This window comes from Chelonia mydas, chromosome 7 (assembly GCF_015237465.2).
Source record: "Chelonia mydas isolate rCheMyd1 chromosome 7, rCheMyd1.pri.v2, whole genome shotgun sequence".
In the NCBI taxonomy this organism is placed as follows: domain Eukaryota; kingdom Metazoa; phylum Chordata; order Testudines; family Cheloniidae; genus Chelonia; species Chelonia mydas.
Genome location: NC_057853.1, coordinates 119,557,850 through 119,575,394, shown reverse-complemented (window position 1 = coordinate 119,575,394; position 17,545 = coordinate 119,557,850). Strand labels below are relative to the sequence as shown.

General features: G+C 50.1%; 1 protein-coding gene across 2 annotated transcripts in view; it reads left to right on the top strand.

Annotated features, from left to right (window-relative positions):
* The first annotated feature begins 390 nt into the window (after positions 1–390).
* The window catches only part of TRIM8 (tripartite motif containing 8), a 51,838-nt gene continuing 34,683 nt past the window's right edge, over positions 391–17,545 (top strand). The window contains exon 1 of one of the 2 annotated variants that reach the window (XM_037904039.2): positions 391–3,488. In XM_037904039.2, coding sequence (XP_037759967.1) covers positions 2,919–3,488 — 570 coding nt within the window. In that variant the 5' untranslated portion in view covers positions 391–2,918. The remainder of the gene's footprint in view (positions 3,489–17,545) is intronic. The other variant, XM_037904040.2, reaches the window with a different exon arrangement.

Here is a 17,545-nt window from a genome sequence, read left to right as displayed (position 1 = left end):
GGGAGTGCCCATGCTGCTCCCGTCCACCGCCTCCCGTGCTAACCCGCCGGGCCTGGTCATTCCCGGCAGGTCCCTCCCGCCAAGGATTGGAAGCTCTTTGGGGCAGCGGCGGTCTTGGGCCCCTGCCTGGTGCTGCGGGACCCGCCTGGGGCTGGGGGTCCCGGGTGCCACGGTCACAGCCCTAACCCTGCCGGGGGGGCAGCGAGGGTCGCAGGCGAGGGGGAGGGGGAGAGCGGTGGGCCCCCCCCCAACACCTCTGCCGCCCAGGCGCGGCCGCTTTAAGGCAGGAGGCCCCGAACGCGGCGCTGTGTCAATGTAGCGACTTGTGGCGGTCACGTGGGCCGGCGGGGCGGGGCCCGGGCGGGAGGCTGGTGCGGCGGCTCGGCGCCGGCGTGAGAGGCGGCCACGGGCGCGGGGAGGCAGCGGCGGCGGCGGCGGCGGCAGCGGGCGAGGAAGCGGCGGCCGCGGCACCCTCCGGACCGGATCCCCCCGCGCTCCCCGAGGGCTGTCACTCGCACGGGGCGCCGCGGCCCCAGGGGCGCCGGCTCGGGGCGGGGGGATCGGGCCGCCCCCCTGCGCAGCGAGAGCCCGAAGAGGACCCGGACCCCCCCCCCCACCTCCTCCCCTGCAGCCTCTATCGCCCCCCCCCCCACGGGGAGCCGCTTCCCGATTTCCAACCCCCTCCCCCCCACACAAATCCCGAGGACTTTGGGGTCCGCGCACCCCCCCCATAGCATCTTGAGGATTTATAGGGCGGTGTGGGGGCCGCTTCTCCTGCTGTGCCCCCCCCCCGTCCCTCCCCGACACGCATCTCCCCCCGCCCCCGGGGGATGTGGCAGCCTGGCTCTGGAGCTGCAGCTTGACGATGGCTCTGTAGCTGTCAGGGGGCCTTATTCCTTCTTTATGGCCCAGCCCAGGGGAGCCGCTGCCCCGGTCGCCGCTGCCCCGGCGGGCGTGTGACATCGGGGCCGAGCCCGCTTGGGTTGGGGCTGTTGCGTGGCGGCCGGGGGGGGGGTGTGAGTGTGTGTTTTTTTTTCCCTTCTCCCTCCCTTTTCATTCTGTTGGGGGGGTCGGTTTGTTTTTTCCACCTCCCCCTGCGTGGGGCAAAAAATCCGGGAGGAGCGGGTAGGGCAGAGGAGAGAGCCTTGAAACCACGGTGCTGCCAGATCGGTGTGTGGTTTTTTTTATGGTTCTGGGGGCGGAGGGAGGGGGAGAAGAGACGGCTGTCTTTATTAAAAAGATTATTCAAAAAAAAAAAAAAACACACACACACACACACACACAAAAAACAACACAACAAAAACCAAGATGGCTGGAGGTGGCCGTGATGAGCCTGTTGGCTTTTTTTTTTTGATCTGATGATAAAGCCAAAAGACAACAGCAGCTGCTGCTGCTGCACCGACTCAATGTGGAGTTTCCCCTCCTTAAACTGACACATCAGGCGCATACTTTACAGGGTGGTGCCGTCTACCGGATCGGTTATTTTTTTTTATATATTGTTTTTATTACTTTTTCTTGTGAAATCCACCCTCCTTTCTCTTGTCGCTATATTTTTAAAATCCAAACTGAGAGCGGCAACTCAAAATGGCTGAGAATTGACTAGATCCTGCTGGAATTGTACATTTCGGCAGTCGGCTTTCAGCTTCTTTCTCACCCCCCCTTTTTGCAGGCTGGATCTGAAAGGAGAAATAGCTTTCATGTCAGAGAGAAAACAGAGAAGAGAAGGAAAAGGAGGGGGAAGGGCTCTTCATTAGCAGTTGAGAAATTCCTTTTCAGTTTGATCAAGGCATGCTTGTTTTCCTGCCAGCGACCCAGCTCGCTCCCAAATATTGAGCTTTTGTTTTGTTTTATTGTTTCTACTTGGGGACGTTTTTACCTTGAATCAGAATCTTTCCAGATCCTGAAACGAGATTTTCTTTTTCTAAACCTGTTCCCTAGTGAGAATTTAGAGCACAGGTTGATTTTTGTTTCATGGGCCTTTTTTTCCCCTCTCCCAAACCTTTTTTTTTTCTTTCATTCTCATTCCTATTTGTGAAAGGAGGAAGGGATAGGGAGGGTTCCTTTGGCTCTGGGCTGGAATTTCATCTGAATGATTGACCCGTCTTCCCACTGTGTTCTTCCGTCCAAGATCTCACTATTCCAAAGCAACCGAAAGAATTTTTTTTGCTGCTCAGCTGGGTTAGAAGAAAATCGTTGGGGCAGTTGAAAGAATCCAGTTCGTTGTTTCATTGTTTTTTAATCTTCCTCCTTCCTTCCATTTGGATCTTAACTCTGATTTTTTTTATTTTATTTTTTTTAAAAAAGACTAATTCCTAGCTCCCCTCAGGGAGAAAAGGAAGGGGGAAAAGAAATCGGAGGCAGTCTATTCTCTAGGGCTTCTGACTGGGTTGGTGGACAAAAGTCCCTTTAAAATATTGAATGTCAGTTGCAAACCGAAGACAAGAAAAATCAAATCCGGAGTTCTAAATTTAGGAGGTTTTTAATGGAACTTGGACTCTGCTACTGGATTTTGTATGGATTTTTTTTTTTTTCAACCTTCAGTGAGTTTCGATTCACCTTCCGGAATCAGAAGAAACAAAACTGCTCCTAAGAGTTGTTAAAATTGTGGGCTTTAAACCCTGAAAGCGTCTGTGTGTTTTTTTTTTTTTTTTTTTTTCCAGCTAACACTGGCCCTTAATCAGATCGTATATATACATTTTTGTTAGTGTTTGAGTTTCGTAGGACTCTGCTCTGTGGGTTATTTTACTTTGAATTTTAGAATATCCTGTAGTTTTTCTTTTTTATTATTTTTTTATTTTTCAATAGCAGTTTACCGGCAGGCTTCCCACTGCAGGGGGAAAAGCCCACTCTCCATCGGCATCTGTAGATCAAACTGAAATAGTAAGAGAGAGATTATATATATATATATATCTGTAGAAATGGCTGAAAATTGGAAGAACTGTTTTGAAGAGGAACTTATATGTCCCATTTGCCTGCATGTCTTTGTGGAACCCGTTCAACTTCCTTGTAAGCACAATTTCTGCAGGGGCTGCATAGGGGAGGCGTGGGCCAAAGAGACTGGGTTAGTGCGCTGTCCGGAATGCAATCAGGCCTACAACCAGAAACCCAACCTGGAGAAGAACTTGAAACTGACCAACATTGTGGAAAAGTTCAACTCCCTCAACCTGGAGAAGACCCCCTCCGTCTTGCACTGCGTCTTCTGCCGCAGGGGCCCCCCGCTGCCCGCCCAAAAGATCTGCCTGAGGTGCGAGGCCCCCTGCTGTCAGTCTCACGTGCAGACGCACCTGCAGCAGCCCTCCACGGCCCGGGGGCACCTCCTGGTGGAGGCGGACGATGTCCGGGCCTGGAGCTGCCCCCAGCACAACGCCTACCGACTGTACCACTGTGAAGCGGAGCAGGTCGCCGTGTGCCAATTCTGTTGCTACTACAGCGGGGCCCACCAGGGCCATTCGGTGTGTGACGTGGAAATCCGGCGCAACGAGATCAGGGTAAGTGGACCCCGCAGTCGTCCCTTTTTTGTCTCTCTCTCTGAGACGGTTGGGCTGGTTGCGGCGCGCCCGTGGTGTGCAGGGTGCTGCCCAAGAGACAAGCAAAGGCAAGTAAGTCCCTGCCCCGAGGAGATTCCAGTCTAAAAGAGATGGTCAAAGTCCTTAAAAATAATGTGTCGTTGGAACCAACCTGGGACTGGCCAGTGGGGCAAGGCAAAGGGACTTCATGGATCTCTTCCAGTTCAAGAGTGGGATGGAAGCGAATCGCTGCCCCGCATTGCCTGTCTGAACCTTTACCTAGCCCCCCACGGTGATTCTTTTTGATCAAGGGCTTTTACTCAATTGTGAAGATTCCAGACTCAAGTGGGCACAGTCAAATCTGAGTCCCCCTCCCCTCCACAAAATCCACCTGGTTTAAAGTCATTGGGGAGGAATTTGCCACCTATTCCTTGATCTACTTCATTTTTAATCCTCTGCTGTGCCATTGAGAAATCTTTTTAGTTTTTGAAAAGGGCAGTGTTTACGTAGGACCTACACAAAATAACTCCTTGCACTCCTCCTCCCTGATGGTTCTGCAACTGCCATTTGATGCAGTGCCCTGTTCCCAGCTCCTCAGTGGTGCTGGGGTACAAATGAGGAAGTAAACAAAAGCAGACATGAGAGAGACAAAGTAGGTGAGGTAATATCTTTGACTGGACCAACCTACCTACTGTGTCTCATATCCTGTGGACTAGCCTGGCTACAAAAGCAGACGTTAATTTCAAGCTCAGCTGGAAAGGCATCATGGGGGTGAGGAGAAAGGGGGCGGGGGGAGTGCATGTCAAACAGGGGTGGGTGATAAAATCACTGGTATGGGGTTTGTGTTTTCAGCTTTCAAGAGGTTATTCAAACAATGGAGTGGAGGTGGGGGAGAGGAAACAGTGAGGTATTTGATGGGGATCTTTTGAAGTCATTTGTCACCCACTGGTGACAATAGGACTTGAAACCTTCAAACTGCTTTGCAAACTAATTAACGAAGAGGATATGGGTAACTTGCCGATGCAGCTAATTATGGGTATGTGGTTATAACGTAAAGGATCCCCTCCGTGGGCCATTTGTTGCAGCGGATGAATGCAGAACATAATCGCCCTGGTTTAGAACAAAACATCAGCAGAGAGAGACCCTTTGCTAGAGGACTTGCCTCCAGAACCTTTTCCGAAGGCCCTGCCCTCTTCTGCTTCCCAAATAAGTGAGGGTGGTAGGGAAATCAGATGGGTTCGTAGGTTGAATTGCTTTGAAATCTGGTTTCAGGCAGCTTGCTCCCAGGGGTGGCAAGCAGTGCCTTGATTACAATGCATCCCTCCCTTGGTATGGCTCGTCAGTGTCAAATCAGCATCTCCTCTCTCTTCCCACCACCCGGGCTCCACCAAAGTCTCCCTCCTCTGGTGGTGTTTGAAACCGGTTGGAGGTGGGTGTTGTGGAGGAGGGGTGAGGCAGGGGCAGGAACTTGAGCAGCTGGGGGTGGTGTCACCAGTGACTAGGCTTCTCCAAAAGCCCCGGGGAGGGGGCAGCATGGGGGCGCAGCGGGCTAATGCACCAGCTTTTCTGCCTGTGGGCACTTAGCTGACATTTGGCTGAACAATGAAGAGTTTGTGGTGGGGACGGGTGGGACCAGTGCCCATCCTGGGAGGAGCACAGACCACTGAGGTTTTGCGTGCTCGTGCCCAGAACTGGAATAATAGGGGGTTTTGTACATTGAGGCTTGTTTGGCAGCGTGGCCTGGTGGAGCCCTTCCTGCCCTAATCCTGGGGTCTAGTCCCTCCCCTTAGCTGTGGAGACTGGGGACAGCTAACAAGCACATAGGCCATCAACCCACCCCAGCGTTGCTGTCTTCCTTGGGCTGGCCCCGAGGTCTCTCCTCTTCTGTCCTGCTGTCTCCCATACAACTGCTTCAGGGCAGTGGGGCCCTCGGCTTCCTCCCAGGGCCGCAGTGCGCGGAATAAATATTTAACAGTGAATCGAATGGTGGTTGCTGTAAAATGGGGATGATTTCCTGTGTATTTTAACGCTGCCAAAATGAGTCACCATTTAGCAATTAAAAAAAAAAAGGGTAATAAATAAAAAGCGCAACGTGATTACTTTCCAGTTGGATGGCCAGGCCCGGGGGGGATTCTCTGCGGAGAGGAGTCAGTGTGAGCTCACAGGAAAGTGGTTTTTCCCCCTCCGGGTTTTTTGGGGAAAGCAAAGAGTTGCATGGAGCTGCTAGTGGTTCTTCTTTTCCTTCTCCCCCCGCAACCCTGAGGAAGGGCAAAGACTCAGCCAGACTTGTGAGAAGCATTTGTTTGCTTCTGTTAATTCGTCCCTCTCTGGGAAAAGGGCAGAGCCAAGTAGGAAAGATACCTTCATCCCAGAGCCGGGAGTGGCTGGCTGGGCTGGGAAACCCACGCACTGGGGCGGTCCGCTGCGCAGCGCCGCGCCAAGGAATTTTCCGGGTGGGTTCCCAGCAGACTTGGATCTCATCCACGCCCACTTTTAAAATGTGTTGTTGCTCGAAGGATACCTTCTGCTGGCTCTGCATTAGCCCCCTCGAGGCGTTTCCTGGCTAAACTGCAGGTTGCAAAGCTACAGCCAGGCAAGGAATACACTTCAGTCTCACTGCAAACCTTTAGTATTTAGGAAAGATGGTCCAGTGGTTAGGGAACTAGCTTGAAGCTCGAGACCGGGGTTCAATTCCCTGTTCTGCCACAGACTTCTTGTGTGACCTTAGGGGAGTCACTTAGTCCCTGTGTGCCTCAGTTTCTCCTCTGTGCAGTGGGGATGATGGCACTGGCCCCCCCTACAGGGCCATGCACTGAAGATTGTGAAGTGCTCTGATGTTGTAATGGGGACCTGATAAATTCCTTACATAGATTAGGCCAAATATTGAGGTTCTTAATCAACAGTGCTACAAGTCATCAGCCTGAGTTTGTCTGAATAAGTGAGGCACCCTGATCCAGTGGATAAAGCACAGAGCTGGGAGTCAGGAGATCTGGCTTCTATTCCCAGTTCTCCCATTCGCTCACTGTGTGACCTAGGTCTTGTGCCTCAGTTTCTCCCTTCAATAAAATAGCAATAAACCCACCTTTTGTCAGTGGGCCTTGGGATCTGCCCATTTAAATGTTTAATGTGCATGGTGCTTTGCAGACAAATAGGAACTGGCAACTTCATGCCCTCAGGATCTTGGACTCTAAGGGCCAGATCTGGTGATTTTTTTTCTCAGGCGAATATTCCCTTTGACTCCCTTGGAATTGCTTGTCTGAGTGTGGTTAGCCACAACACAACAAGGGATGGCAGAAAACCCCAAACCTGGGCTATATAATGACGTTGATGAATGGCTAATAGCACGGAGCTAGTGAGATCTGCGGCCGGGGCGGGGGAATGTGTCTGAGAGGAACTGGTCATGTGATATTCCTCATGGATCTTTTTGTAGCTCCTTTTTTGATTGTTTTTTAATTACTTAACAAAGACGTTTGACTCTGGGCCTGATTCTCTGCTCTGTCACCTTCCTAATATCGATGTGTAGCGGAACTCTGGATCCAGCTCTGTGTCTGTAGCAAGGGCCTGGGGCTAAAGTCGGCATGGGAGGCCTTTGAAGGTAACCTGATCACAGCTAGCCAGGTGGCAAGTTGTGATGGTTGCCTCGACAGGCCCAAGGCGTGTGACCCCTTGTTTGTGTCCTCCGCTTGTTAGGTCAAGTCTTGGAGACTGTACGCTCTTTGGGTGCAGGGGCTGTCATTTTCAGTGTGTTTGGTCTCAGTCGTGCTAGGAGCTGTACAATCTAGTTGAGACCTTTGAGTACTACTGCAATATAAACAGCACGTTGAGCACGAGTCAGGCGAGATCGTTCCAGGTTGCAGGGGCACAGATAAGACTGTATGGGAGAAGGGGCAGGTGTGTCTCGAATAAACACATTCAGAATTGCAAAGGCAGATAGTCTTGTATGTAGATTGCAAACTCTTCAGGGCAAAGATTGTCTTTTTGCTCTGTGTATACAGCACCAAGCACAGTGGAGTCCTGGTCCATGATTGAAGCTCACCGGCACTATTGCAGTACAGATATTAGCAGCACATATCATTTGTGGTTAATCTTTTGCTTGCGAATGTGTGTAATATCCCCCCTCCCCCCCCCCCCCCGATATGTTTTCTCCTTTTAGTTCCTGTTTTTGTGGCATGAAAATAAAAACCCTCTGTTTGTTTCTTGTCATTTTGTTTGTATTAAGGAATCAAAAGATGAGGGGGGTTTTCTTCAGGCCCTGCTTTCGTTGTTGAAATCTTAAATTTCCCGGGCTGACCTTTATCCCCGGTTATAATGCAATCTCCTTCCAACCTTGCAGAATAACCCCATCTTGGGAACAATTTGTTGTTGTTCTTTTGTTTTTTTGTTTGTCTATTAAAGTTATATCCGATTCTGAAGTCACCTAATGGGGATTTGAAGGAAGATAGGAAACAAAACCAGCAAAACATTTGCCATGTTCATCCTAATCTCTGTACTGGATGCAATTGACTTAGACTAGCCTGAATCAAAGCTCACTTGGGAATCTCAAAGCAGACAGTACAGAGTTAAAATGCCATTTATACCCTATGCTTTGGCCTTTTTTTTAGGGATGCTCAGGGTTTTTAATCCTGCTATTTGACTTGCCTTACAGGTAGAACAGCTTTGGGGTGTGTGGGGTGGGGGTGGGGGGGATTCTTCTATGTTCTGAATAGCTGTAGTATTTTTTAAAGAAGAATGGGAGATCTATATGTAACCAGTATTATTTTGGTGAGACCTTTTGAAAACAATGTTTAGTGCTCCCCTTTCAGGTGCTAAGGCAGTACAGCCCTGTTTCCAGAGCAGTGCTGATTTGGCTATTGCACAGGGAAGATGGTTTTGGTTTTATAGATGGACATGTTGGGGTGGGGAGTTGTTTGTTTTTAATCACACAAAGAGCCGAGTTGATTTCAGCTCTCTTTTAAAATCCAGGAGGGAGGAGACCTGAAGTATTTGCCAAAAGTCTGAAATGGATTGGTGGGGGGAACGGTGCTGAATTCTAAGCTCCTGCCGGGGAAGATTTTTTGGGAGCGAAATTTCTGTACAGAGTCAGGCCTTGTGCCAGTGCACTGCTGGGAGAATTGGCTACAGAGCCTGACATACGTGTGACCTGTTAATCGTGCCTGTCCAGGCAAAGCAGTGGCTGGCCATACCCTCCCTGCAGATGATCTGTGGAAAATGTCCGTGGTGGCTTTCTTCCACCCCTTTTCCTGGCTGGCCCTATCAATTTGCCCTGACGCACTCCAGCAAGGACAAAAAATTGCCAGTTACACAATGGGTTTCAGAGGGGGAGCTCTGCAGGCCTCTGTTTGATAGACAGTTGTGGAGCTGGGGGAATTTTTTTTTCCCCTTTGAAAGGGTCCTTCTCTCCCAAGGGTAAAAAATGTTATTGGAACTGGAGTGCCTCTAAATACCGGGTGGCTGGCACCAGCTAGAACTGAGACGCTTTAGGCAGAGCTGAGCTGGGTTGCATTTTAAAAACAAAACCAGGTTTTGTAGCTTATAGTGCATAGGGTTTGATTTAATAGGCGTGTGTATATTTCCAGGTTTTTTGTTATCAGACGTGTGTGTGAGGTACAGATCCTTGGAGGGGTGGTGTTTATACATATTTGCCTAGAGCTTGGTGTAATTTAGTACTCGTGACTGGTCAGTGGGGGCAGATGCTGTGCAAGCATTTCCCGTGGCACTAGGTCCCGCCCAGCTACGCCAGTGGGCCTCCGTACTCACAGGAAGTCCCTGGCTATTCTGGTCCGAGACACCCGTCACATAGCTCTGCTGATGTCCCTCAATTCCCTGCCCACAGCTCTTCCGATGTTCCTCAGTCCTGACCTGCAGCACCCTCTTGTTGTTCTGGTCCTGGGCTGCCAAATGGGAACGGTTTTTTGTGCCCTGGGATTCTGCCTTTGTGTGCAGTGTCTTTTTAGGCCATCATCGGTGATCTCGTCAGACCTCCCTGGCCCCGTCTCCGTGTCTTTAACAGTCCTTGGTTTGTGTGGGCTTTGCTGTTGCCCTTGGTTTTCCTGCCAATTTAGAAGACAGGAAATTAAATGCATAAGATAGCAGGAAAGGGTACTTCAGAGGAATCTTGGGGGCGCCTAGCCATCCCTGGTGTAAAGCCTTTGAAGTCCGGGAAGTTACCCTGAGCATGAACTTGTCTTGATCCTCGGAGTCCCCCAAAGCAAGACGATACCTTTAGGCATCGGACAACTAAAACGGTCTTGAATTTCCCTATTGAATTCCTTGGCTGTGGGTTGAAATATTTCTTTCCTCTTCCTATACCCTCCCCCTTGTCTTCCTTGCTGCATTTATACTAAGGCCTTGGAATGCAATCGCACCTAGGCAGCTTGGTTGCTTGTGCCTGCTTTGCTACAAATCCCCATCCCCAAATGCTTTATACACAGCTAACTAAAAAATAACGACCAGAGGAATTAAGAGGCAGAGGTTGGGGAGAAGTTTTTGGCAGAGACCGGATACGAGACGTGGAGCTGATGAAGTGGGAAGGACGGAAGAAGGTGGCTTGGTGTGGTAGGAGCTGGAAAGGCAAAGGCCCTTGGGCCGTAATTTGGGACTGCACATAGGCATGTGCAGTGGAGGAGGGACAGTGGTAGGGGTAGGTGTATATAGATTACATCCGCATATGAGACAGGTCCATGTGGTACTGTGCATAGCATCTTTTATCGGGGCTCCCAGAGTGCTTTAGAACCAGAAGCAAGTTAAGGTCCTCCCCCCACCCATGGTTTAGCTATTATCCCATTTTACAGATGGGGAGACTGAGGCATAGAAAGACTGGATGATTTGTCCAGCCACTGAGTCCCTGACAGCTTGGGTATAGAACCCCGCCTCTTCTGACTGCTCTCCCTGTGTCACAAATTCTAGCACAAGGACCTTCTCTGTAGCTCCTACCACACCACGCAGCCTGCTTTGGAGAGCTTCAAAAGCAAAGGGAGGGCAACTGTGAAATAGGGAGTCAGTGGAGTGTTGGCCAGGTCTGTTCCAGTATAAACCTGCGGGTATAAACAGAGCTTTTGATGGCTGCGGAAATACCCTTGTTGTAATAAACTTGGTCCAGCATCTTGTTCAGTCTGAGGCTAACCCGTGGTATTCACAGAGTGCCATTCACCAGAGAAGCTGGGCAATGGAGAACCATTCTCTGCTACACGTGATCTGGCTGGGGGAGGAAAGGGCCAGCTGGGTGGTTGGTTGGTTGAAAAAGAGAGGAGAGAAAAGAGGCCTTAATTTGAAAGTATAATTTCTTTCCCTTCCCTCCCCCCCACAACAGAGGCGTGATGGAGAAGAGAGGGGACGTTTGACACCCTCCCTGACCAGCTGTAATCAAAGGAGCGGAGGAGTTTGAGTAAATATTAGAGAGGTTTTGAAGAGACACTCTCTCCCTCCCCCCCTCCCCCCGCCAGGAGCCTGTGGACCTGATTCTGCTTAAGCCCCACTGAGCTCAGCGGGTGTGCCCGGGTGATCTCCTGGCTCAGACCAGCATAAGCAAGAGCTGGCTGCATGAGGAGCAGGTTATTGGATTATTGGCAATAGGTTAGAGCAATGAGGGAAGCAAAGAGCTCTGTGACTGCCTTGCAGTGCGTTGGCCTATTCCGTTGTGTGTGGGGGTGTGTGTGGTTTTTTTTGTTTTGTCTTTGTTTTTTCCTTAGCACACCTCAGTGATCCTACCAGTTTTTGCACTCGTAATCAGAGCTGAACTGGGCCTGAGAGCAGCAGATCCTCCCCTCGAGTGGGGGACAAAAGGTGGGGAAGGAGAGGAGGGGCTAACACTGAAACAATGAAATAGCCAAGAGAGGGCAACGCCGTTAGGTAGCTTTGCAGAACTGCTAGCCAGTGCGGTGTTTTATAATCCTCTTCTGTGCTGCCCTGGCAATGTGATCAGTGTGGAACGCTGGGAACTCAGCGGCCGCCGTTCTGTCCGAATTCAAACGGACGTGTACATACGGATTTATTACTCAGCACTCGGGGCCGGATCCTGCTGTGGGTCGTGCATGTTGCTCCCGTGGGTTCCAGGGCAGAATCCAGTCTGCTTTTTATTTATCTCCAGGCTGGTGTCTCTGGAGACTGTCCCCTCTCTGCCTTAGCAGCAGCAGTAGGCTAAGGGGGAGGGGGGAGTTGTCAGCCCCTTGTTAAGAGAGATGGTGTTTAGTGGACTTGTAGCCAGGGACTCTTGAGTTAATCTTAAGCTCCTTTATTCACTTGTCGTGTGAATGTAGACAGGCCGCTTCACTTCTCTGTGCCTCGGTTTGCCCACCTATAAAATGGGGCTAACATCTATTATACCATAGTTGCGGGCTGTGTTTGCACAGTGCCTTGGACAGAAGCGTTGCAGTAAACTGGCTAGTGAGGTCTGGGTGTGTACACCACTTCCTTTATTGTATGGAATCAGAACTGTTCAGCTGTGTGTCATAAACCCTGTACTGATAAAGAAGATTCTCCTTTAGCTCAAGGGGTTGGGGCCTGTGCTTTTGGAGGAAAAGAGAACTAGTCCTGAGCAGCTGTTGGAGGGCAGCATAGTTTCAGCCACGAAATCCTGGGTTTGTTATAAGTATTTTATGTCTCTCCTCCAGATCAAACTCGTTAAAATAGTCCTTGTCCAAACCCCATTGTTTTCGGCAAAGGAGAATCTGCAGCCCCAGGTCCAGCATTCAGTCACAACCTCAACCTCTTCCCCTTTCTTATTGGTTGTATTACGGCAGCACCAAAAGACCACAGCCAACACTGGGGTTCGCTTGTGCTGGGTGCTATATAGCGACATAGCAAGACATCGCAAACTAAATTATTTCTGTCTCCTGGTGGTGATGTACCAGAAAAAATGGAGTTTTATTTTTCAGCCTGAGGTTCTCTCCCCTGTCTTCCCTCCCCCCCACCCCCATTGATGCTTTTTATCCTTTGGTTTGTACCTTTTATTTTTTTGGACACATCCACAAGCAGATTTGGAAACTTCTCAGCCGTGGATGGATCCAGATGAAGCGCTTGGCAGACACAGAAGTTCTGGCTGGAGAACGAGCGCTCGCATGCTCTCTAAAATATGAGTGAATATTGGCAGGCCGACAGAGTGTATCGTCTAGTGGATTCATGGAGAGCTGGGCTCTCCTCCCCCTTAGCATGTCCTCCAAGGAAGGATCCTCTTGTCCCCTTGGCACTCCTGCTTTCGAAAACCTCAAGGTGACCTGGCTTCTGAAGCTTTGGTTCAGTGCTGGACCATTTTTTTTTTTTTTTAATTTTTAAGAAGAGGTTATTAAATTGAACGGGCAATTTCCCTAGAAATACGTGGGGTTGATATAAACCCTGCTTTGAGCCCAGTTATTGTGTGGGTTTCATATCCTGTCCCCTGGAACCTCCCTCCAGTCCGTTCTGATGTTTTGCTGGGATTGCTGCAGCTGAGTTGGAAGGTTGATGCTCTGCCACGGACCGATGAGCGTTGGTTGGGGTTTCTTTTGGCCTCTTCACGGTTGTGCAGCAGGCATGAGATGCAGGTGTAAACTACCCCCCCCCCCCCCCCCCCCCGGCATCGGCACAAACTGCAGGTCGCTCAGTGGAAGCTGATGTGGCTGGGTGAGGATCCCTGCTTGCAGACAAAGGGATTCTCTCTCTGTGTGCGCGCGCGCCTGTTTCTTTGTTCTCTTGGCCGGGCACGCTGGGCTCTGACGGCGAAAGCTCATTTGAGCTCGGCTTTCCAACAGGCTCGGGGGGGAGGGGGGGGATAAATAATAAAGCCACGCGGTCTCCATCACCGCCAGCAGCGTTGGGGGAGGGATGAATGAGGGGAAATTTGGCCCCTGGTTGGTTTAATTTCAGTTGACTTTCGCGGCCACATGACACTTTTTGCTCCAGGGTTGATGTCCAGTGGAGCAGGGGGGTGGGGGGCTGGGCTGGGCAGGCCAACAGACCATTCCAGCTCTGACATTGAGGGCCTGTCCAGCCTCGGCTTGACTTTAATAGAGCTATTCTGGAGCTGGTGGCGTGGGACATCTCGTAGCTCACGCCTGGCTCCGATGGGAAGACCCTTGTGGATGGGGTCATAAGATTGCATCCCTGTACCATGCAGGGTCCCCAGTTTTCTCTCTTCGCCCCTTCTGTGCTGTTCCCGCAGCTAGGAGGTGTGGGTAAGCTGCCTCCCCGTGCGTGGGCCTGTTAACCTCCCCGTGTTAGCCAGCAGGAGGTGCTGATCTGCCGCAGCCGGTGGTGACTACCCCGCCCCAGGCCAGCCTTCCAACCCAGCAGCTGTAACAATGTGCCTGTCTCTGGCCTCTGTCCAGGGATTTCAAAGCACTCGACGTACGTCGGGGAAGTGAACTTAATTGCACTGCTGTGAGGTGGGCTGGCGTTATCCTCATTTTACAGCTGGGGAAACTGAGGCAGAAGGGGGAAGCGCCTTGCCCAAGGTCACATGGCAAGTCAGGGGCAGAGCCAGGAGTCCTGTTTTCTAACCGCTAGTCCATGTGCAGACGCCATCACCAGATACGCTGCGGTGCTGAGAAGGTGGCCAAGACTGGAGCGTGCAGCTTCTGGCCCCGATTCAGCAAGCAGCTTAGGCACGTGACACCCCATTGAAGTCAGCATGGCTACTCAAGTGCTTAAGTACTTTGCTGACTTGGGGCCCCAGTGGCCCAGGTTTCCTTCCTGACCTTGATTCACTTCAAGGTTGGCTTGTGATTCTTGTTACCTGTTAATTTAAACGGCACCAATCTCCATGCACTGGAGTGCACTACAGCCCGCTAATAATAAACACAGACTCGACAAACAAACAAAAACTCAACCTCCAGCTAAGTGGTAAAGCTCCCCCAAGAACAGAATGATGATCTGCCCAAGAGGCGAGGCATGCAAAGGGGTACGCTGGATGATGGAGGGGCTGGGGAGGAGAGTCGAAGGGTGCGTCTACACTGTGATAAAACACTTCGCTGCACAGCCGCAGCTGGCCTGCATCAGCTGCAGTAGGCTCGTGAGACTTGGGCTGCCAGGCTATAAAATTGCAGTGTAGATGTTCGGGGCGGTCTCAGAGCCCGGGCTCCAGCCCACTGCAATTTTTAGCCCCATAGCCTGCAGCCTGTGAGCCTGAATCGGCTGATCTGGGATCTGAGGCAGGGTGCCGTGGGTATTTTTAATCCCAGTGTAGCCATATCCTAAGGGAGACTGAAGAGACCCCTAGAATAATATGTAACCTGAATGTAGCACTTCTTCGCGAAAGATCTCAAAGCACCTGAAAAAAGGGGGAATAAGGGTCAATTATTCCCGCTTTTCTGGGACTGTGAGGAAATGAAGGAACAGAAATTGGTTTGCCCCAGGCCACGGCAGTGAGCCAGTGGCTGAGTGAGGAAGAGAACCCAGGAGTCCTGGCTCCCAGCCCCCAGGCACTCCATTAGCCTGCAGCTGCCCGAGCCAGATCCTGCCAGTGGAAGGGAGCAAATGTTGACCTGTCGAAGGTCAAACCAGATTTGAGGTGCCGCTATGCAAATATCCAGGTAATATGGAAACAGCCAAGAAAAACCTCCGCAAGCAGTCAGGCTCTGATTGTTAGAAATGCAGGAAGACTAAGTCCCTAGGTCAGAATAAACACAGTCGTGAGTGAAGCCAGGAGCTCCTGGTAAGGATCTGGGAGCACAAATGGTCAAAAGAGATTTTAGAGAGAATGAGACCTCCAGAATTTCCCAGTAGAACTGGGGTCATGATGAGCAAACTTTAAATCTGAGCAAACCAAGTCTCTGAGAGCCATTGCTGCAGCCCTGGTGGAAGGGCATGCTGGAAGACAACAGGGTTTCAGTGAAGATACTTAGGCACAAGAAAATTGGCCTCTTCTTTGATCCCTGCTTCAGAAAATGGCAGTATACCCGAATCCAGAAATTAGGCCTGAATTTGAATCACTGTTCTGACACGGTCTCCCTCTATGGCCACGGGCAAGTCACTTAAACCTCGCTGCCTCAGTTTCCCTATCTTTAAAATGGAGATAATGTTAAGACATTGGGAGGGAGAATGAGAAGGTGTCATAGACTTTGTACTGTTGAATTCCACAGAATCCTAATGGAGACTCTCCTGGAGCCGAAGAGGCTGTACTTTAGAGTCAGGAGACCCGATTTCTATTTCTGCTGATAGCCAACGTCCTCGGAGCTGCTCTGGTTTACGTGTACCTCTATGGCCGTGGGAAGCAAGATCACAGTGCAGTCTGGCCACTCTTTATGACAGAATTGAACTAGCCCAGAGTTTCATAGATTCATAGATACTAAGGTCAGAAGGGACCATTATGATCATCTAGTCTGACCTCCTGCACCATGCAGGCCACAGAATCTCACCCACCCACTTCTGCGAAAAACCTCTCACCTATGTCTGAGCTATTGAAGTCCTCAAATCGTGGTTTAAAGACTTCAAGGAGCAGAGAATCCTCCAGCAAGTGACCCGTGCCCCATGCTACAGAGGCAGGCGAAAAACCTCCAGGGCCTCTTCAATCTGCCCTGGAGGAAAATTCCTTCCCAACCCCAAATATGGCGATCAGCTAAACCCTGATCATATGGGCAAGATTCACCAGCCAGATACTACAGAAAATTCTTTCCTGGGCAACTCAGATCCCACCCCATCTAACATCCCATCATAGGCCATTAGGCCTATTTCCTATTTACCATCAATATTTAAAGATCAATTAATTACCAAAATCATGTTATCCCATCATACCATCTCCTCCATAAACTTATCGAGTTTAATCTTAAAACCAGATAGACCTTTAGCCCCCACTGCGTCCCTTGGAAGGCTATTCCAAAACTTCACTCCTCTGATGGTTAGAAGCCTTCATCTAATTTCAGGTCTAAACTTCCCAATGACCAGTTTATATCCATTTGTTCTTGTGTCCACATTGGTACTGAGCTTAAATAATTCCTCTCCCTCTCCGGTATTTATCCCTCTGATATATTTATAGAGAGCAATCATATCTCCCCTCAACCTTCTTTTAGTTAGGCTAAACAGCCAAGCTCCTCGAGTCTCCTTTCATAAGGAGTTCTTATGCTAGTTCTGTGCCAGCTGAGAAGGTCCCCTGTGCAGGGGTATATTTCCCAGGCTTGTCTCCACCAGCTTTATACACCTCTGAAGTGGAGTGTATTCTGATGGAGAATCTTTAGATCTATTAATATCATCTGCAGAGAGAGGATGCTGAAATCCACTGTAGCTTTATCAAACTCAGGGTAGGTTTGCAGATCCCAAGATAAACAATCAAAGTCCAAGGATGGTTCCCTCAAATACCTCAGCTTAACTCTCCAAAACTAGAGAGAAATTCTTGCAACCCATCACTTGAGGTAATTGACTAGGCTAGATTCAAACCCTTGAGCACCAGTCCCTGGAAATCAAAACAAGAAGATCTTAAGATCAATAGTGTCAAAGGCTGCTAACAAATCAGGGAAGATTAAAAACCAATGACAGGCATCCGGATGCTAGCAGGAAAAAAAAAAAAACATTTTAAAACACAACAGTTATAATCATTGATTATCATGGCAAGTACCCAAAATGTGCTTCCCAAACACAGAGGGAGACGCTTTCCCTTCCCCAAGGAGCATGCAATGCAAGAAGATCTCCAGATCAATATTTACTAATCAGACCTCTTGAAAAGGAATGTCTGAAACACCTGCCACTACTTCATGGTCTCCATCAAACGGCTGGGACCTCTCAGTCCCTGAGAATGGCCAAGGGTCTGACGCTCCCCGGGAAGAGGTGTGGTCTGATGATAGTTTGAGACAAAGGAAATTCAGCTCCACATCTGAGCGTGGGGGGTCTCTCAGGGTTGCAAGGCAAATTGGGTTGTGTTCAGGGAGGAAAAAAAATTTCATGGGGTTAATTAACAACAGCTTAACCACTGTTCAACCTGGCATCGCTGGTGCTAGTCAAGGGAGGAGTGTGGTCGTAAAGAAAGGTGGGCGCAAAATAGGGTGTCAAGATCCTGGAAATGGATAGTAAGAAGTTGCAGGGATTTTTGTGGAGTAGGAACTGCTGCTGGCCATGTGTAGGCCTGGTCTGAATTT